The sequence below is a fragment of the Perognathus longimembris genome, chromosome 17 (assembly GCF_023159225.1).
Source record: "Perognathus longimembris pacificus isolate PPM17 chromosome 17, ASM2315922v1, whole genome shotgun sequence".
Taxonomy (NCBI): domain Eukaryota; kingdom Metazoa; phylum Chordata; class Mammalia; order Rodentia; family Heteromyidae; genus Perognathus; species Perognathus longimembris.
The window spans coordinates 6,757,583-6,778,871 of NC_063177.1; the positions used below are offsets into that span (position 1 = coordinate 6,757,583).

General features: G+C 47.0%; 1 protein-coding gene across 2 annotated transcripts; it reads right to left on the reverse strand.

Annotated features, from left to right (window-relative positions):
• Nucleotides 1-48: 48 nt before the first annotated feature.
• Wrap53 (WD repeat containing antisense to TP53) lies at nt 49-19,804 on the reverse strand. Of its 2 annotated transcripts, XM_048365894.1 has the most exons (10): nt 19,182-19,804; nt 18,967-19,065; nt 17,439-17,550; nt 3,949-4,037; nt 3,398-3,488; nt 3,162-3,294; nt 2,092-2,300; nt 1,828-1,931; nt 1,559-1,684; nt 50-1,451 (listed from the first exon to the last, which is right to left on the reverse strand). In XM_048365894.1, exons 1-10 carry the CDS (start codon nt 19,595-19,597, stop codon nt 1,208-1,210), a joined length of 1,623 nt encoding a protein of 540 aa, XP_048221851.1. In that variant the 5' UTR covers nt 19,598-19,804; the 3' UTR covers nt 50-1,207. The 2 variants fall into 2 exon arrangements, with proteins under 2 accessions (XP_048221852.1, XP_048221851.1); XM_048365895.1 differs by lacking the exon at nt 3,949-4,037 and having other exon boundaries at nt 49-1,451; nt 3,398-3,520.
• Nucleotides 19,805-21,289: the final 1,485 nt, after the last annotated feature.

Sequence of the window (21,289 nt, forward strand, 5' to 3'; positions counted from 1 at the left end):
CTGTGCCGAGCCCGGGGGGCGGGGGAACGGGGCAGAGTCACAGAGCCCACGGTAGTGATGGAGAAACCGAGGCTCAGGGAGGGCCCGCCATCTGCCCAAGGTCACACAGGGAGTCTGGAATAAAGTCACTGGTACACCAACCCCAGGTTGCTGAACCTAAATTCCCGGGGGTGTCTCTGGTCCTGCGTGCCTGATCCCTTGATTTGATAAGTGGGCGTCACCTGAAAGGCAGACTAGGGAGTCAACTTGGGCCTTGAGTGCTTGTGAGAACAGGGTACCTACAACCCTAAAGCCGCACTCCGCCGGAAGGGCTGTTTCCAATTATCCTAGGGAAAGGGAGGAGTGGCCTTTTTGGGGTCTAAGAACACAAGCTTTCAGCACTTCCCAGCAGGGGCGACATTCCTCTCCTTCCAGCTCAAACCTCCACAGGCTTTTCCCTTCCCTTTGATTGTGAGGTCCCCATCACATCTCCTGCTGACAGCAGCTCTTCAAAGTCCCCCTTCACGGTTCTTGGCAAGGTGTGGGGGGCAAGGGAAAAGCAGACAAATGGAGAAGCAAGCCCAGCCCCAGCTGTGGAATGAGTAAGCCTCTTGCCCTAGTCCTGCATCCAACAGGAGACAGACTGTGATCGCTGTATTTTTTTGGCACATGTTTGTCTTTAACTGTGGCTACTGGGTTGCCTTCTTCAGGGGGGAGTCCAGGGGAGGAGAGGGGATGGGAGTGCTCCCACACCCCTTCCCCAGAGTTGAATAATGGTCCCTCTGCTGCTGGATGATGGTAAATAGTGTGGAGTGAGCAAGCCTCGTCTGTCACTGTCTTCACAGTCTCACGCTGGCACACCCAACAGTCTGACACAGAGCTCATACCACTCTTGTTCAGCCCTGCTCACCCTGACCCCTGCTGCCCACCTTGGAAGTGAAATTTCAAACAGGTTTCCCCCCCTTCAGTTTACCTAGTTGCCTAGCAACCAGCTAGTCAATGGCATGAGGCCCCACCCCCCACTCACTTGACTTCACACCAATCCCAGCCACCCCATTGGCTCTTGCCTGGTCCCACCTCTCAACCCCTGGTTTCAAGAACAATATGCCAGTCCCCATCACAACTGGACAAGGGACCCCCACTAACCTCCTACCCAGCCCCCAACCATCATTTGCCTCCCTAAACAGACAAAAAGACTCGAGTACCACAAAAAAAAACAAACAACTTTTTATATAAGCTCATCCCTACTGCCTTCTGTCCCTCCTTGTCCCTTCTGTCCCTGATCATCAGGGCAGCTGAGATCTGGCCCTCTCCCACACCACCAGAGCTGCAGCTGACACTCAAGGTGACTGTGGCGCAGGGAGAGCAGGGGAAGGTCCAACTTCTGCTCTCCTTCATCCTCACTGGTGGTGGGCTCAGGAAACACACGTTGACCAGAAGCAGTGGCCAGCAGTGGCAGGCTAGGGTGCAGGCTAGAGAGAGAGACAGGCAGTCTGTCAGCCCCTGAACCAGGATGCTTGCTCCCCAGAATGCACACCTTCCAGCCCCAACCCCAAGCTCCAGAAGTTAACTGAAGGACCTCACTCCGTTGGTACAGTCTTGCTGGGGCACAAAACTCAGCACAGGCTCGGGCTTCCCATAATCACTGATGTCCCACACAGAGACGACCCCGCTGGTGCTGCCACTCACTAGGAACTGCCCACTCCTGGGGAAACAGATGACTGGGAGGCTGACAGGCATCACCTTTGGGGCAAAAATCCCTCATGTCCAGAGGCTATGACTCTACGGGGACTTTGACATCCCTGGGGGCAGCAGGTTCTTAGGCAAGAAAGGGTAACAACCACTCACGGGTCCAGATCAAAGTAGATCCGCTGATTGGTGGTCACCTCCCTATTCAAAGACCACAATGGGTGGCCAGGCTGCCGGAGATCCCAGCAGAGCAGCTCAGCATCCTGAAGACACAGAAACAGGGCCTAGAGTGGGTGTGCCCCCCCCCCTCTCAATATCCCTACCACTTTCAAGCCTGGCATTCCCCAACACTTTGCAACTACATTCCCACTCCCGCCCTACAGCCCACCCACCTGAGCTGGGCTCTCAGCATGTGATCCTCACCTTCCGGGCTCCTGAGAAGAAGCGGTTGCCATCAGGGTGAAAGCAGAGGTGAGTGATGCCCCCTTGGTGCCCTCTGAACAAGGCTAGACGGGTGCCATCCTCCCGGGCATACAGGCCCAGAGAACAACTGTAGGAGCCACAGGCATAAAGGGGTTGGGCTGGGCTGAAGGCGATGCAGGAGATGATGCCACTCTGGCCTTGCTTTTTTGCTGGAGAAGGAACAAGAAAAGGATGATGGCCTCTATTATTATCTGGTTAAAGACCTCTGTCCCTGCCTCAGCACCAATATTTTGGGACTCAACATCCCACCCTGTTTCCACAGCACAATGAAGACCTTTGATGTTTCCAGGACCCTTCACAGCCCCCCAAAACACCCACGGTCCCCTCTTTGCTCTCAAATTCCAGGTTTTCCTGGTAGGGATAGAAAGCTGAAGGCCTATAGAAAATGGACTCAGCTTCATCTCAAATTTCATAGTGGAGTAGGAAGAGTGTAGTGAGTGCTTGCCTGCTGGACGCCAGTGGCTCATGCCTATACTCCTAGCTACACAGGAGGCTGAAATCTGAGGATTGTGATTCCAAGGCCAGCCTCGGCAGGAAAGTCTGTGAGCCTCTAATCTCTTAACCCCCAGAAAACTGGAAGTGGCACTGTAGCTGAAAGTGATAGAGCCCTAGCCTTGAGTGAAAGAACTCGAGGACAGCACCCAGGCCCTGAGTTCAAGCCCCACAATTGACAAAAGAAAAAAAAAAAAGAGTACTTGTCTAACCCAAGGCCTTGGGGGTTTGTTTGATCTCCCCACCACTACAAAAAACAATTAAACATTTTCTAGAGATTAGATTGGAGCCAAAAGGTACATATTTGACAGGGTATGGGTTTAGGAGCCACTTGGTTCTCTAGCCAACTGGCTGACCAGGGAAAATTTTGTTCCTGCTTTTTTCTCCTCTACAGGTATACCCTGCCTCCCAGGTTTACAGGGAGGATGAAACAGAACCGCAGACTGGCCCCTGGCCCTCAGGAGGCCCCTTGTGGGTGATATCCCTGCTTCTCCTCCCTGGGAGGCACAGATGCTTACCAAACGTGGCCCGCACCTCACAGTCTCGGCCAGGCCTGGATGTGGAGAAAATCCGCACAGTCCTGTTGAAGCCACAGAAGAGCTGGGAGCCATCCGGGGAGAAGCAGAGTGAATGGGCTGCTGTCAGCTCATCCTAAGGGCAGGAAAAGGCTGGAAATGGGCCTTGCAAAGCTTCACCTTTGCTCCAGGGAGAACGGGGCTAGGAACAGTGCTGGGCTGGATTGGGAGGTGGTTACCAGGTGGTTGTAGGCACGAAAGGAAGCTCGGAGCTCTCCAGTGAATGCATCCCAGATATGGATTGGATTCTCCCGACTGCTGCTGGCCACACTGAGAGAAACATGGACACTGAGGTCCTGGTACTATCAAAGGAAGGGGAGGAAGCCAACTGACCAGCCCTCTCGGCTCTCATCAGAAGAGCACAATGACCCCCTTTCTTCTCCCAAGACCCCTCGCAGCCTAAGTTTTAATAGAGGTCCTCTCAAAACTAGGGAAAGAAGCTGGGCATCAGTGGCTCACGCCTGTATAATCCTAACTACTCAGGAGGCTGAGATCTGAGGATCAGGTCCAAAACCAGCCCAGGCAGGAAAAAATATGTGAGGCTCTTATCTTCAATTAACCAGCAGAAAACTGGAAGTAGTGCTGTGGCTTCAAGTGGTAGAGTGCTAGCCTTGAGCAAAAGAGCTTAGGGAGAGTGTCAGGTCCTGAGTTCAAGCCCCATGACCAACAAAAGAAAGAAAGAAAAAAAAAACTGGAGAAAGAGAGGGTGGTAGCAAAAGACATTACTTACTAGGAGGTGTCTGGCTGGGCGGAGGACATCAGAGAATACCAGCAGTAATCATAGATAGTGTCACCCTCCGTCATTCGAAGGACAGGGGCCTGGACAAAAGTGTGAGAATGTCATTGTCACGAGCCGGGAAAGGAAATTAGAGGCTTATGTCCTTAGAAGCTTTATGGCAGAGGGGGAAACTCATCATCAAGCTCAAGAACAGTGCCTAGGCTTTGAGTTCAAACCTTAGGAAAAAAAAAAAAACCTTAGGACACACACACACACACACACACACACACTTTTCACAGCTGGGTGTGATAGTGCATGCTTGTAATCCCAGCTACTCAGAAAATGAGGCAAGAGAATTGAGGGTTCAAGTCCAACCTAGGTGAAGTTAGTAGTGACACAAAATACATAACCAGAGTACACTGTATGCATATATGGAAATATCACAATTCCCCTTTTACAACAAATACATGTGAATACAGGTATAGATGTGTGTGTGTGTGTGTGTGTGTGTGTGTGTGTTGCCAGTCCTGGGGCTTAGACTCAGGGCCTGAGCACTGTTTCTGGCTTCTTTTATTCAAGGCTAATACCCTATCACTTGAGCCACAGCACCACTTCTGGCTTTTTCTGTTTGTGTGGTGCTGGGCTGGGAATATGGCCTAGTGGCAAAGAGTGCTTGCCTGTTTATGTGTTGCTGAGGAATCAAACCTAGGGCTTCATGCATGCAAGGCAAGCGCTCTACTGCTAAGCAATATTCCCAGCCATACAGGTGTGTTTTTATACGTATACACACCAAAGAGCTGAGTGTATCTCAAGGAGTGCTTGCCTGAAAAATGAACAAAAGAGTTTGTAATTCACATATATTTCTTTAGGAATATATTCATACAGAACAAACAGAATATAGGTGGGCACTGATAGCTCACTCCTGTAATCCCAGCTACTCAGGAGGCTGACATCTGAGGGTCAAGGTTCGAAGCCAGCCTGGGCTGCAAAGTCTGTGAGATTCTTATCTCTAAATCACCATCCAAAAACCAGAGCTGTGGAGCTGTGGTTCAAAATAATAGAGTGCCCTAGCATTCAGAAAAAAAAGCTCAGGCTCTAAGTTCAAGCCCCACAACCAACAAAAAGTATATATCCTTGTATTGCTTAATTTTAAATTTAAAATAGAACCACATTGTGTACATCTCTCTGTAGTGAGAAAATCACAATGACACATTTTGCTCTAATTCATACCTTGCACAGCTGCACACAACTCTGCTCTTGAATATACCTAGCCTGATCTAGCCCTCTCCTGCTGAGTAAGCCATCATTTATTATTACCTAGATTGTGCAATTTAACGTTCTTGATGTCAAATTTATTTCTAAATTTTACCCACCCAGTGGCAGCCAAAAAAAAAAAAAAAAGGAGTACCTGGTATTTTTTCTCCTCTTGGGCACTGCCAAGACTTTTTTTTTTTTTTTTTTTTTGGCCAGTCCTGGGCCTTGGACTCAGGGCCTGAGCACTGTCCCTGGCTTCTTCCCGCTCAAGGCTAGCACTCTGCCACTTGAGCCACAGCGCCACTTCTGGCCGTTTTCTGTATATGTGGTGCTGGGGAATCGAACCTAGGGCCTCGTGTATCCGAGGCAGGCACTCTTGCCACTAGGCTATATCCCCAGCCCTGGTCTCTTTTTTTGATGGTGATTGTGTGCAAGCCAAATGCTCAACCACTAAGCTACACTGCCAGAGTTCTAATTCTCAGTCTGAAGGCTGTAAAACAATATTTTGTTATGTCATAAAGGAGTCATTTCCATCATGCTAGAAAGTGAAGGTTTCATGGTTTTCTTTGAATTTACTTGCCATTTATGTATATACTTTCCTAATTTTTGCCCACTTTTCTACGAGATTATTTTTTTCTTAATGATGTGGAGAACCTTTAGTCTGGACCCCTGTCCTTCATTGGCTATTTCAGAGTGGTGTCACCCAGCCATAAATTCAGTGTCCACCCCATCACTCTAAGTCTAGGTAGCTCCACTTACACAACCCACAGGCACCTCAGACTCATTAAAATAAATAAATAACTGGGGGCTGGGAATGTGGCCTAGTGGTAGAGTGCTTGCCTAGCATGCACAAAGTCCTGGGTTCCATTCCTCAGCACCACATAAACAGAAAAAGCCAGAAGTGGCAGTGTGGCTCAAGAGGTATAGAGTGCTAGCCTTGAGCAAAAAAGAAGCCAGGGACAGTGCTCAGGCTCTGAGTTCAAGCCCCAGGACTGGCAAACACACACACACACACACACACACACACACACACACACACACACACACACACACACCCCAGATCCAACACCTGCTACCTCTCCTGGCCCCACACTCATTTTCAAGTCTGGAATGTGTACCTTAAACCTTAACTACCACTACTCTCTACTCCTGGCCCAACCCAATACCAATCTGTCAACTCCTCCTCCAAGATGCCTTGGTGTTTCCCCTCTTTCCATCATTCCCCCTCCTACCAAATCTCACTACAGGCCACTGCCTTCTTGTCAGCATTTCTATTCTATACTCTGGAACTCTCTGCATCCCCACACTCCTAGCTACTTAGGAGGCTGAGATCTGAGGATCTCAGGGCAGGAAAGTCCATGAGACTCTTACCTCCAATCAACCACCAGAAAACCAGAAGTGGCACTCTGGCTCAAGTGGTAGAACACTAGCATTGAGCTGAAGAGCTCAGGGACAATGTGCAGTCCCAGAGTTCAAGCCCCATGACTGACAAAGAATTTTTTTTTTAATCTTAGGAATTTGGAGTTCTGAACAGTCACATTCCTGTTGAGAATGTTACAACCACCCCAGCGTCTCCATACAAACGGCTCCCATTCCTGAGCTCTCTGAGGCTCATCTCTGCTAATTTCTCCCAAATTATCTCATCCCACCATTTTGACTCAGGCTCCAAAATGTACCTATTCACCACTCTCTCAACCCCAGGCCTTCACATAAGATTGGTCTCCAGGTCTGCAACACTCTTCTTTCCTATCCCCCATAATTCCTCTGCATTGAATCCTCACCATTCCGGGGCACTTAAATACTTCTTTCTCAGGGCCGTGGAATGATGAGCAAGGTGCCTGTGCTTAATGTTTCCACAGTTCTCCATTCCCTCATCCTATAGCATCCCTAGATGACAAGGGGAGATTCATATCTCCCTAATATCTAATGCACCATCAACAGTCAGTAAATGTTTTCATGTGCAAATGGAAACAGAAATCCATTTCTGTAACATTAGGTCCAAACTATTAGGACCTTGAATTAAAGCTGTGGAGCAGAAAGAAGTAGGTGGATTAGAAAGATTAAGTAGACTTAATGAGATTTGGTAATTAATTGGATAGAGGGGATTAGGAAACAGAAGCTTAAAGAATGAAATTCAAGCTCTGGCATGAATACCTGAGGCTATATAACTGTAACACGAGGGGGACACAGGCTACAGGTGCCAACATCCTCGATCAGAGAACTAAATAGCAAAATCCTTGAAGGAAAAGATTTTGCAGCTGGGCATGACAGTGCAGCCTGTAATCCCAGAAAGTAGAGGCACAAGGATCTTAAATTTGAGGATAGCCTTGACTATATAATGAGTGAGAGGCTCACACCTGTAATCCTAGCTACCTAGAAGGCTGAAATCTAAGGATTTCAGTTAGAAGCCAGTGCAGACAAGAAAGTCCATGAGACTCTTATCTCTAATTAACCAGTAAAATGCCTGAAGTAGAGCTGTAATTCAAGTGGTAGAGCCACCAGCCTTGAGCAAGTAAGGGACAACATACAGGCCCTGAGTTCAAGCTCCAAAATCCATACAAAAAAAAAAAAAAAAAGCTTTTCAGATTGTGAAGAGATGAAAGACTGCCTGGCTCTAGCACTGAGGATATAAATTCTACCCCTGAGGTGGTTAGTGGGCAACAAGTACCACATGGTAGTGTGAGAATTTAGGGAAGAGGTTAGAAGTTTAAGAAGTTCTCCAGAAAGTTCTATGAAAAGACAAAAGGGAGCCGAACACCAATGGTTCACTCCTGTAATCTTAGCTACTCAGGAGACTGAGATCTGAGGATTGTGGTTGGAAGCCAGCCCAGACAGCAAAGTCTGTGAGACTCTTATTTCCAATAAACTATTCAGAAAAAGCAGAAAATGGCACTGTGGCTCACGTGGTAGAGAGCTATCCTTGAGCAAAAAGAAGCTCAGGGACAATGCCTAGACCCTGAATTCAAGACCCAGGACTGGGGCGCGCATGAAGGGAAAAGAGGAATTGGGAAAGTATGCTGGGAAGAAGATCTAGTTCACAGAGTAGTAATCTCTCGGTGTCAACAGGTAGTGATTCTAGGACCTCCCACCCTAACCCACCGATACTAACATCTGCAGGTGCCACAATTCCCTGTGTATGATGTGGCATTTGCACAGAACATCTGTGTACCCTCCCATACACTTTAAGTCATCTCTAGGTTACTTATAATTCCTAACACAATGGAAAATCCAAGCAAACCATTGTCACACTACATTGTTTAGAATTTTTTTTTTGGCCCAACTGGGATTTGAACTCAGAAATCATGCTTTTTCATTATCTGAACCATGCCTCCAGAGGAGAGGGGAAGGGAGGGAGGAGAGGGTAGGGGTAAAGAACCTCTTTCAAAATAGATGAAGAATTTTTTTTTACTTTTGTTTTGAGATACAATCTCACCAAGTAATCCAGCTGGCAGCAAACCCTTAAACCCCCTGTCTCAGCCTCCAAAGGGCTAGGATTCCAGGCATATACCACCACTTCTGCTGTCTAAAGAATAATTTATATTAACAATCCTGGAAACATTCAAATATCCAAATGGGAGAAAAGGTTAAAAAGAAAAAAACTATCAAAAGCACTCAACGCAATATCATGCATCATTAAACCCAACAACTATGAAGACTAGATGACCATGAAAAACATTTAGGATATAATTGTTCAAAGGCAAAAAAGCAGGAGACAAAAATATCACCTATAGGATTACAAGCACATAAAAAGCATCAGTACTTGGACAGAGCTTTGGAAAGAATAAAAAAAAAATTCAAGGACTTAACTCTGGAGTGTGGTGGTAGGTAATGGTACCTTCCTTTATTAACACTATAGTTTTTCCAAAATATTTATTATCTTCCCCCATTTCCAAAGTCTGTTCTACCTGTTCCTATGGAAAATGACCTGTTTCTGTCTTCTCTCAGGATCGCTGCACCAGGGTCCCTAACACTGAGATACCACCAGCTTCTGTTCAGGAGCCAGGGATTCAAGCGCGATATGCCTTCCCTCAGAACTCATACATGTGCAGTCTCCAGTCTAAGAAATGAATGTTCAGTAAGTGTTTAGGACCACAACACTCACAAGAGGCACCTTTTTTTTTTTGCCAGTCCTGGGGCTTGAACTCAGGGCCTGAGCACTGTCCCTGGCTTCTTTGTGCTCAAGGCTAGCACTCTACCACTTGAGCCACAGTGTCCCTTCTGGCTTTTTCTATATATGTGGTGTGGAGGAGAACCGAGGGCTTCATATATGCTAGGCAAGCACTCTACCACTAGGCCATATTCCCAGCTGGCACCTTTCTTTTGGGAAGTCATCAAGATTCACAACTCAGGGCTGGGGATATAGCCTAGTGGCAAGAGTGCCTGCCTCGGATACACGAGGCCCTAGGTTCGACTCCCCAGCACCACATATACAGAAAAAACGGCCAGAAGCGGCGCTGTGGCTCAAGTGGCAGAGTGCTAGCCTTGAGCGGGAAGAAGCCAGGGACAGTGCTCAGGCCCTGAGTCCAAGGCCCAGGACTGGCCAAAAAAAAAAGATTCACAACTCAGCCAGGCACCTGTGGCTCACATCTGTAACCCTAGCTACTGAGGAGGCTGCAACCTGGAGCAGAATGATTTCAAGCTAGCCTGGACAAAAATGTTGGGAGACACCATCTCCCATTAACCAGCCAAAAGCTGAACTGAAACCACGGCTCAAATGGTAGAGTGACAGTCAGAAGTAAGAAAGCCAATGATGGGCGCAGGTGGCTCACATCTATAGTTCTAGTTATTCAGGTGACTGAGATCTGAGGATAGAGATTTGAAACCATCCTAGGAAGGAAAGTCCATGAGATTCTTATCTCCAATTAACGAGCAAAAATATCTGGAAGTAGAACCATGGCTCAAGTGGCGGAGTTCTACTCTTGAGCAAAAAGAGCTCAGGGATAGTGTCTAGGCCCTGAGTTCAAGCCCCAAGACTGGGGGGGGCGGGGGGGGAGAGAGAAGGAGGAAGGAAGGAAGGGAGGGAGGGAGGAAGGAAGGAAGGAAGGAAGGAAGGAAGGAAGGAAGGAAGGAAGAAAGGGAAAGGGAAAGGGAAAGGGAAAGGGAAAGGGAAAGGAAAGGAGGAAGGGGGCTTGGGATATGGCCTAGTGGCAAGAGTGCCTGCCTCGCATACATGAGGCCCTGGGTTCAATTCCCCAGCACTACATATACAGAAAACGGCCAGAAGTGGCACTGTGGCTCAAGTGGCAGAGTGCTAGCCTTGAGCAAAAAAAAGAAGCTAGGGACAGTGCTTAGGCCCTGAGTCCAAGCCCCAGGACTGGCCAAAAAAAAAAAGAGAGAGAGATAGAAAGGAAGATTGATCAAGTAAAGGCCAGGTGCTGGTGGCTCTTACCAGTAATCCTAGCTACTCAGGTGGCTGAGATCTGAGGATAGTAGTTCAAAGCCATCTGGGGCAGAAAAGTCCTCATCTGACTTATCTAACCACTCAAAAACTGGAAGTGGTGCTGTGGCTCAAAGTGGTAGAGTGCTAGCCTAGCACAAAAGAGCTCATGGACAACCAGGGGCCTGTAGCTCATGCTTGTAATGCTAGCTACTCAGGAGGCTGAGATCTGAAGATCATGGTTCAAAGCCAGCCCAGACAGGAAAGTCCATGAGACTCTCATCTCCAATTAACCACCAGAAAATGAGAAGTGGTGCTGTGGCTCAAGTGTAGAGCGCTAGCCTTGAGCAAAAGAGCTCAGGGAAAGAGCCCAGGCCCTGAGTTCAAGCCTGTGTGATAAAAAAAAAAAAGGCAAGGTCCTGAGGTCCTGAGTTCAAATTCCAGAACTGGCCAAAAGCAAAACAAAACTTCATAACTCTACCACTCAGAGGTCCCCAATTCATCTTGACCTATATACTACTCTACACATCTTCAATCTGCCATAACACCTCAACTCTTCCCAGCTTCCCAAATCCTTAATTTGGGACCTCTGAAACTTAAATATCTAAAACCCCCTCCTTCTCAGAATGCTCCATTCACACTCTGGACTTTTCTGGTCCTGATTCCCTGTGACCCACTCAGGCTTTAATTTTACTCACTCCTTCCTCTGTAAACACTTGCTCTTCATTATCATTTCCAAATGTTACTTCCTCAGACCGCAGCCCCCTAGCAGTTCTTGGTATCAGCATAGCTACCCCCTTAAGTCACCCTCTTCATTCCCTGACAATTTCCTGCCTGGTATCCATCTTGCTCCCTATAGATTTTCCTGTTACCAATCCTGGTGGCGTCCACTTCCACAGGACCAGTGAACCTGCTGTCCTCTCAGCAGTCTTCTCCCAGCTGTCACTTCGGTTCAATCCCTCATTTCTTTCACATATCACCTTAATGTGAGGTCTTCCTCTACCATCCTTCTTAAAATTGGAACTTACTCCCAGTCCTCTTCCTGGAGATATCTGTCAAATCTGTTTTGTTTTTTACTTTGCTCTTTTTCTTTCTTCTATCTATCTTTCTGTCTCTCTCCCTTCCCTCTCTTCTCCTTCTCCATTCTTTTTGGCAGTACTGGGGTTTGAACTCAGGTCCTCATACTAGTTGCTAGGCAGGCACTCTACCACTTGAGCCACTTTGTCAGACTAGTTAGTATGCTCATACATCTTTCCTGGCAAGTCCAGCATCAATACTTTTTCTTGTTTGTAAGATGACAGTAATAGCATTGCTGTGACAATGAAAAGAATTAATAATGTAAAAAGTACTTAAACAGGGGGCTGGGAATGTGGCTTAGCAGTAGAGTGCTTACCTAGCATGCATGAAGCCCTGTGTTCGATTCCTCAGCACCACATAAACAGAAAAAGCCAGAAGTGGTGCTGTGGCTCAAGAGGTAGAGTGCTATGAGCAAAAAGAAGCCAGGGACAGTGGTCAGGCCATGAGTTCAAGCTCCAGGACAAGGCAAAAAAAAAAGTACTTACACAATGGATGGCAGATGTTCATGTTCAGTAAAAACCGTAGTCTTGGCATTAGTTGCATGCACACATAGGAGGATGGTCAGGTTGGGGTTTGCGAGGAGGGAAAGTTTATTTTTCTTTCTTTTTTGGGGCAGGACTGGGACTTGGACTCAGGGCTTCACACTGCTCAGCTGCATTGTACCACTTCAGCACTGTAACACCTCTAAACTGCCTTTTTACTGAACTTTTCTGCCCAGACTGGTCTTAAACTGAAATCCTCTAGATCTCAGTCTCTTGAGTAGCTAGGATGACAGCCCTGAGCCCCTGGCACCTGGCTTATAAATGTGTTTTTGATGAAGCTGAATAATTATAGTGGTAGAAGCAACAGAGCAAGTGAACTAGATGGATTGTAGATGGTAACTGGAAGCTAAATTGAGATGGGTTGTCTTGTTGATGACAGCCCAGGGCTAAACTGTGCATGAGATGGCAGAAGCCGACAGAAGAAAATGTGAAGTAAATATGTAAGATAAGCCCAGGTGTTGAATGGAAGATGAATCTATTTGTTCTCTTAGCAATTTGATTATTGCTTTTTTGTTTTTGGGGGGGTGAGAGGTAAGGATTGAACTCTGATCCTGATCCATTCTAGACAACCATTCTACTGTTGAAGTACACCTTCAGCTGTTTTTGTGTTTGTGATGTTTGGGGGTATTGCCTAGGCTAACCTCAAAGTCCTGGGCTCAAGCAATCCTTAGTAGCTCAAGCTTTCTCAGGTGGAACCACATGTATTACCTCCATGCCCAGTTAGCTCAGTGTTTTTGTTAAGCACATTCAGTGGAACAGAATTTGTTTTAGGTACTAAGGACAAAGGAGGAATAAAATAAGACAAAATTTCCCATCCTTGTAAAGCTTATATTCTAATACAAGAAACTAAAGCGTATAATCTTAAGCTACTTGAGAGACAGAGACCGAGGGATCGATTTGATGCCAGCCTGAGCTTAAAAGAAGTGGCACTGTGGCTCAAAGTGGTAAAGTGCTAGCTTTGAGCAAAAGGAACTCAGGGACAGTGACCAGGCCCTGAGTTCAAGCTTTGATCAATGAGAATTCAGCTATAATTGGGACTTTTTTCTCATTAATAGAATCCTTGCCTAATATGGGAGAAGCCCTATGTTCAATCCCTAGCACCACCTATTATATAAGCTCCTTAAAAAAAAAATCCAGCTGGGCACCAAAGGCTTACACCTGTACCCCTAGCTACTCAGGAGGCTGAGATCTGAGGATCACAGTTCAAAGCCAGCTGGGGAAGAAAAGTCAGTGAGACTCTTATCTCCAATAAACTATTCAGAAAGAGCCAGAAGTGATGCTGTGGCTCAAGTGGCAGAGCACTAGCCTTGAGCCTGAGAAGCTCAGGGACAGCACCCAGGACATGAGTTCAAGCCCCAAGACCAGCAAAAGAAACAAAAGCTAGAAGTAGAAGTGTGGTTCAGGTAGAAGAGCACCAGCTTTGAGCAAAAATGCTACTAAGCAAGAGCACAAGGCCCTGAGTTCAAACTCCACACACTCCCCTCCTCCACCCACCCCTCCACACAAGGGAGAAAAAAGGGAACATACCAGGTTGGTATGCTCTTGCCATGTGAGGTCTTCTGTCAGATTATGCCACATCTCAGTAAAATACAGCCCCTTGGTCTTGAACTTTCCAGTCTCTGGAACTGAGAAATAAATCTCTTCTTTATGAATTACTTTGCCTCACATAGTCTGTGATGGCAACAAAAAATAGACACACTAAGACAAGGATCAATTCCTCCCTCTGCCGGGTTATTTCTGACATCATAAAAGCACCTATTCAACTCTTCTTTGGCTCCAAACTTCCTCTGGCCACAGTTCTTGAGTTCCTTTCACAGCAAAACTCCTCAGATGAATTGTCCACATTTTCTTCTACCCATTCTAATGGCATCTGCCTCTACTGTTCCTCTGAAAGTGCTCTTCTCCAAGTCACCCTTTGGGTCATTCTCTAAGTACCCCCCACACCTTACTCCATGTCTCGACAGCATTCAAATGTTACTTCTCTTGTACCCTAACCCTAGATGCTGGTGAACTCAAGGACCTGCATGTGCCTTCTCTTCCTCCATCTATACCCTCTATTGAATCTGAATCCATCCTCAAAACATGCCATGTCATCTATAGCTCTAATTCTTCTCATATGTATTCTCAACCCAGCTGTTTATACCTGTTTCTCTTTTTTTTTTTTTTTTTTTTTGCCAGTCCTGGGCTTGGACTCAGGACCTGAGCACTGTCCCTGGCTTCTTTTTGCTCAAGGCTAGCACTCTGCCACTTGAGCCACAGCGCCACTTCTGCCCGTTTTCTATATATGTGGTGCTGGGGAATCGAACTCAGGGCTTCATGTATGTGAGGCAAGCACTCTTGCCACTAGGCCATATTCCCAGCCCTATACCTGTTTCTTCCTGTGTATAAACTCTTTTCCCAACTATCCAGATGCAAACATCTAAACATCACTCTTTTTTTTTTGGCCAGTCCTGGGGCTTGGACTCAGGGCCTGAGCACTGTCCCTGGCTTCTTTTTGCTCAAGGCTAGCACTCTGCCACTTGAGCCACAGCGCCACTTCTGGCCATTTTCTGTATATGTGGTGCTGGGGAATTGAACCCAGGGCCTCATGTATACGAGGCAAGCGCTCTTGCCACTAGGCCATATCTCCAGCCCTAAACATCACTCTTGATTACTCCTGTCCCTGCACTTCTACATGCAGTGGATTTCCAAGTTATAAAAAATATACTTCTGGGACTGGGAATGTGGCCTAGTGGTAGAGTGCTTGCCTAGCATGCATGAAGCCCTGGGTTCGTTTCCTCAGCACCACATACACAGAAAAAGTCAGAAGTGAACGCTGTGGCTCAAGTAGTAGAGTGCTAGCCTTGAGCAAAATGAAGCCAGGGAGAGTGCTCAGAGCCTGAGTCCAGCTCCTAGTACTGGCAAAAAAAAAATTTTAATAAAAAAAAAATATATATATATGCTTCAAATCCATCTACATTTCTCAGTCTCTCCCCAAATCACCTCATGTAACTCACCATTATCTTTCTCCTGGCCTGTGATTGATGCTTCCTAACATGACTCCCTGATTTCACTCTTGCTCCACCATCAATTAACTCCTCTTTCCCATGGCTTCTTAACTCCACATGATGTGGCTGTGCGTCACTTCTCCATCCTTACCCCATCTTCTTCCACAATGGCATTCCTGCTGTCCTGCAAATACAGTCATCCCTCGCTATACTGTGGTTCACTTATTGTGGCTTCACTGTATCACATGTTTGTTTTTTTTAAATGTAGTGATCCCTCATCTATTGCAGGAGTTACATTGCAGAGAACCCCCCCCCAAAAAAAAAATAGATAGCAGAGTATCGCAGTTCACTTACTGCTACTTTGCAGATTTTCACCTATCACAGGGGTCTCTGGAATGTAACTCCCATGATAGGTGAGGGATCACTGTATACAAAATTATCCTAGATATGGAACTTTGTAATGCCATTGCCTCTTCCTAGAAGGCTCTTTCCATGTGAATGATCCATTACAAAGGTCCCCTTTTCAGAGGTTCCTTCTCTATTTAAAATGAGATCTTCTAAATTAGTCTCTTATCATCCTGTTTCTTTCCTTCAGAGCATTAAATTTTTTATTTATTTATTGAGAATACTGTTGTTTGGAAAATGGTTGCTAAGGTCTACCACTTGAGCTATACCTCCAGCCATGCTTTCTGTTGGTTGTTTTTTTGTTTTTGTTTTTGTTTTTGTTCCGGTCCTAGGGCTTGAACTCAGAACCTGGGCACTCACTGTCCCTGAGCTTCTCAGGCTCAATGCTGGCGCTCTACTACTTGAGCCACAGCACCACTTCCAGCTTTTTTCTGAGTACTTTATTGGAGATGAGAGTCTCATGAACTTTGCTGCCTAAGCTGGCTTCGAACCATGATTCTAAGATCTCAGCTTCCTGTGTAGCTAGGATTACAGGTGTGAGGCACTAGAACCAGGCTTGCTGGGCTTTTTTATTTTAGAGGGAGGGGGCTGGTTGTTGGGCTCAAACTCGAGGCCTGGAGCGCTGTCCCTGAGCTTTTTTTGCTCAAGACTAGCACTCTACTACCTTGAGCCATTGCTCCATTTTCAGTTTGGGGATGTTTCATTAGAAATAAGGGTCTCCAACTATACAGCTTGTGGGTAGGATGAGAAGGAAAAACTGGGAGACAGGAAGGGAAGGGAAAAAGTTCTCTTTGTCCAAAATGAAATGTACTCTTTGCCTAATTTATGTAACCATAACCCTTCTGCTTAATAAGGATTTAAGAAAAAAAAAAAAAAGTCTTATCAACTTTCCTGCCTGCTCTGGATTCCTACTGGGATCCTCAAATCTCAGCCTCCTAAGTAGCTAGGACTACACACGTGAGCCACCTGGCCTTTCCTGGACCATTGTGAAAATGGAGTCTATCAGACTTTTCTGCCCAGGCTGATCTGAACTGAAATCCTCAGATCTCTGCCTCCTGAGTAGCTAGAATTATAGGCACAAGCCACCAGAGCCCAGCTTGTTCCTTTTTCTTTCTTTCTTTCTTTTTTTTTTTTTTTTTTGCCAGTTCTGGGGCTTGAACTCGGGGTCTGAGCGCACTGTCCCTGAGCTTCTTTTGCTCAAGGTTAGCACTCTTCCACTTGAGCCACGGCGCCACTTCTGGCTTTTTCTGTGTATGTGGTACTGAGGAATCAAACCCATGGCCTCATGCATGCTAAGCCACCTTCCCAGCCCGCTTGTTCATTTATCATCCTAGCACTAACCATAGTGACTGTCATGTTGGCAGTCACTCAATAAATACCTATAAATACTGCCACAAGAAACAACAGTTTGGGGCTGGGAATGTGGCTTAGCAGTAGAGTGCTTGCCTATCATGCATGAAGCCCTGGGTTCGATTTCCCAGCACCACATAAACAGAAAAAGCCGGAAGTGGCGCTGTGGCACAAGAAGTAGAGTGGTAGATTTGAGCAAAACGAAGGCAGGGACAGTGCTTAGGCCCTGAGACCAAAACCCCAGAACTGGCAAAAAGAAGAAGAAGAAGAAGAAGAAAAACAAATAAACAACAATTTGTTTCCTACAGAGAACACATTTCTGACTAAAGAAAAGGAAGGCATCTTTTTTAAAAGTTCAGAATCCAATGCAGAAAATACTACATGTAGAAATTCACAGTAAAGAACAGTACTGTTGGTAAAGAAAATCTGTGTACGATATTCTCTCCATCTACTCAAAACACTTAAATGCACAATGTGAGACAAAGAGACAGAGTTAGCTCCCACGCTTACCATTTCTGCATATTCCACCTGTTTCTCCTCATGGTACAGCTCTGGAGGCAGGTTGTAAATCCGTAGGACGTTATCAGCACTACTGGTCAAGATGCAGGAACCATCAGGAGCCCTAGAAAAACAGCAAAGAACTAGAAAATATATAGACTTCTGTCTTCCAAATGTAGGCAAGGACTGTCTCTGTGGGAGGCCCACTCCTAAGTTCTTGAGGGAAGACACAAAGTCTTATAAAACAAGCTAATACCCAGCGCAGTGCTGCATGCCTGTAACTCCTTCAACTTGGGAAGCTGAGGCAGGAGAATCAAAAGTTCAAGGCCAGCCTGAACAACTTAGCCAGACCCTGGAGAGGGAAAGGGGGAGGGGGAGGCACAGGAAAAATGAGGGAGGAGGTAACAAGTTGAACAAGAAATATACTCACTGCCTTACATATGAAACTGTAACCCCTCTGTACTTCACTTTGACAATAAAGGGGGGGGGAATAAAGTTGGGTGCTGGTGGCTCACATCTGTTATCCTACTTAGGAGGCTGAGATCTGAGGATCATGGTTCAAAGCCAGATAAAGCAGGAAAGTCTGTAAGACTCTTATGTCCAATAAACTACCAAAAAGCCACAAGTGGAGTTGTGACTCAAGTGGTAGAGCATTAGCCTTCAGCAAAAGAAGCTCAGGAACAGTGCCCAAACTCTGAATTCAAGCCTCAGGACTGACACCAAAAATAAATAAAGTGCAACTGTACAACTCATGTGGGTGAGGGAAATGGGAAAGGGGGGGCAGGTAGGGTGAAAAATGAGGAAGGAGGTAACAAGTTGGATAAGAAATGTACACACTGCCTTACGTATGGAACTGCAACAACTCTGTACATCATTTTGACAATAAATTAATTTTTTAAAAAATAAAGTAAAAAAGCTGGGCACTGGTGGCTCATGCCTTTAATCCTAGCTACTCTGGAAGCTAAGACCTGAAGATCCCAGTTACAAACCAGTCTGGATAGACAAATCTGAGAGTCTTCAGTTAACCAGCAAAAGCCTAGAGTGGAAATTTGGCTCAACTGGTGGAGTGCCGGCCTTGGGTAGAAAAAGCTAAGCAAGAACATGAGGTATTGAGTTCAATCCCCCATGTACACACACACACACACACACACAGAGAGAGAAAGAGACAGAGAGAGAGAGAGGCATGAACACAATGGCTGAGGCTGTAGCTCAGTGGTTGGCCCTTATCTAGCATGGTTGAGACCCTATCTATGTTCAGTTCTCAGTACTGAAGTGAAAAATCCCTTAACCATAGTCTTTATGGAAATTCTTATTCCTTTGTCCACCTCTGATGATTACTTCTCCAGATAAGGGGCATGGAAGTTGTTTTCCTTTTGGGGAAGAGGATCTCATAATGTGGCCAAGGCTGACCCTTGAACTTCCTATCCTCCGGCCTCAGGTTCCTAAGTACTGGGATTGATTTCGGGCGTGCCTCGCCAAAGTTGGCCAGACCTCTGTGGCGGTTTAAGGTGAAACTCCCCGCCCCATTGTTCTTACTTACCACTTACATCCTTTCAAGAAGTTCTCAGGTTGGGCACTGAACTCAGACCAGGAACCACTAAGAAACCGAGGTGGCTGGCAGAAGCTGTAGTTCCAAATGCTGGAAGGAAGATGAAGGAATATGCCTGGGTCTCCAGAGCAAAGGGGAAATGGGCTTAGGTGCATCAGGTCTGTGTTACACTTCCACTCTCAAATTCGAGTCCACTTGCCACTTACGTGTCTCCCTCATCGTCTGGAGTGGGTTCCTCAGCCACAACTTCCATGGCTTCTTCAGTTTCCAACTCTAGCCCGTCCGTTTCTTCTTCAGGAAGGCTTGCATGTTCAGAAAGTTCCTGCTTCTCGATTCGACTGCTCGACACTTGAAGGGTACCAAACTCCGCGAGCGGGGGAGTGGAGGGAGGAGCCGCGTCCTCCTCTCGCAGCTCCTGAGGCTCGGCCAAGGCAGCCACGGGATGTGTGGACGGCTCAGGCTGTTCCTCTCCATCCGGTGGCGGTGGCGGTGGCGGTGGAGGTGGCGTCCGTTCGGGGTCTGTGTTTTTATCCCTCAGGGATGCCTGGGGAGGGAGAGGCGCCGGACACGGGTCTGAAGGGAGGCTGCCCGGAACCAAGAGTTGCTCCTCAGACGTCTTCATGCCGCAGAAGAAGCGCAGCAAACACAGGCCTCGGCCTAGCAGCCCTCTTCCCCCGCCAGGCAGGTTTCAAAGTTCCTAGGGATCGGGACCCAGAACCAGAGACCCACCTGCGCCTTCTCCCCTCTTCCGGGAGGAGGCAGAAGATCCCCGAGAGGAGAGCTGAATCCCGAAAGCACCGCGCTCCAAGCTTAGCGCCTAGGGCAGCGACGCTCCGCTTGCTCTCGCGAGAATTAGGGTCATCTTCCGATTGGATTTCCCCATCCCGGATCGGCTTAACGGGCAACCCACCGAGGGGCGGGGCAGGAAGGAACGAGAACGTCAGTTCCCAAATGAGTCTCAGGCTTCACAGGATCTCTGGGAGTTGTAGTCCGAACGCTCTGCCTTAGCGAGAAGGGCGCCCTAGCGCTCTCTACAGTCTTCCGAAGTAATTTTATTTTTCAGTACTGGGGATGGAATCCACTGGAGCCACGCCCCTTCCCTTCTGCCGTAATTCTTAAAGCACCTACTCTCCCTCTCCTGCAGAGGGTGCTTGATTTGTGCAGATTTCGCACTTCCTCAGACTTTTTTCTTGATTCATTGAATAAGCATTTTCTATCGAGTTCTTATTTCTTACTAATCATTGCTGAGGCATAGGGGAATAGGACAATGAATAAACTTAGTTTACACGTTCCCTACACGCATAGGGTTTTCATTGCAGTGCACTGAAAGCAAAGAACAAATCTCAGATAATAAAAACTATGCAGAAAGTTAAACAAGGCATCATTACATAAAGGGCCGCCTACGGGAACAAGTTAGATGGAGATATTAGACTTTAGGAAAGGTGACATTTTAGGGTGCTTTGTGGCTCGCTCAAGAGGCTGAGATCTGAGGTTCAAAGCTAGCCCCGGCAGGAAAGTCTGAGACTCATCTCCAATTTACCACCACAAAACTGGAAGCAGAGTTGTGGCTCAATGTGGTAGAGCGCTACCCTTGGCAAGAGAAGAAAAGCTCTGAGACAGCGCCCGAGCCCTGAGTTCAAGTTACATGACCAACAACAAAAAGGTAACATGTTCGCTGATGAAAACCTATGGGGGTTGGGGGCTCACCCCTGTAATCCTAGCTACTCAGGAGGCTGAGGTCTGAGGATCACGGTTCAAAGCCAGCCCAGGCAGGAAAGTCCTGTGAGACTCTTACCTCCAATTAACCACCAGAAAACCGGAAGTGGTGCTGTGGCTTAAAGTAGCAGAGTGCTAACCTTGAGCTGAAGAGCTCAGGGACAGTGCCCAGACCCAGAGTTCAAGCCCCACGATCGACAAAAAGCAACTACGGGGGTTGGGAGCGTGGCTCAGTTGATAAGGCGCTAGCAGTTCAAGCCCCACGATCGACAAAAAGCAACTACGGGGGTTGGGAGCGTGGCTCAGTTGATAAGGCGCTAGCCAGTAGCGAAAGTGTCAGGTGCCTAGTTCAGTCCGGGTCTCGGACCTAAAAAAAATAAACTATGCAACTATATCTGAAAGAGCAATTTATTCCAAGGTGAATCAACACAGCAGCCTTCTTTCTCCCGTCCATTATACTTCTCAATAGAAGACTTCCAAAATGGTTTCCACCAATTCTGCCCTCGCCGCTTTGGCTCACAGTGATGGCTTTCTCACCCCAGAACAATAATCCTAACTCCTCCCCCAACTCCATTCCTTTCGCCCCCGCCCGCGGCGA

Bases quoted from the DNA above. Each gene is read 5' to 3' on its own strand.
- Wrap53 (XM_048365894.1), bottom strand. From the start codon at position 19,597: ATGAAGACGTCTGAGGAGCAACTCTTGGTTCCGGGCAGCCTCCCTTCA. The intron at 19,066-19,181 runs GTAAGTGGCAAG...TCTTCCTTCCAG, and splicing joins CCAGACGATGAGGGAGACAC to CATTTGGAACTACAGCTTCT. The intron at 3,295-3,397 runs GTAACCACCTCC...TCCTGCCCTTAG, and splicing joins TTCGTGCCTACAACCACCTG to GATGAGCTGACAGCAGCCCA.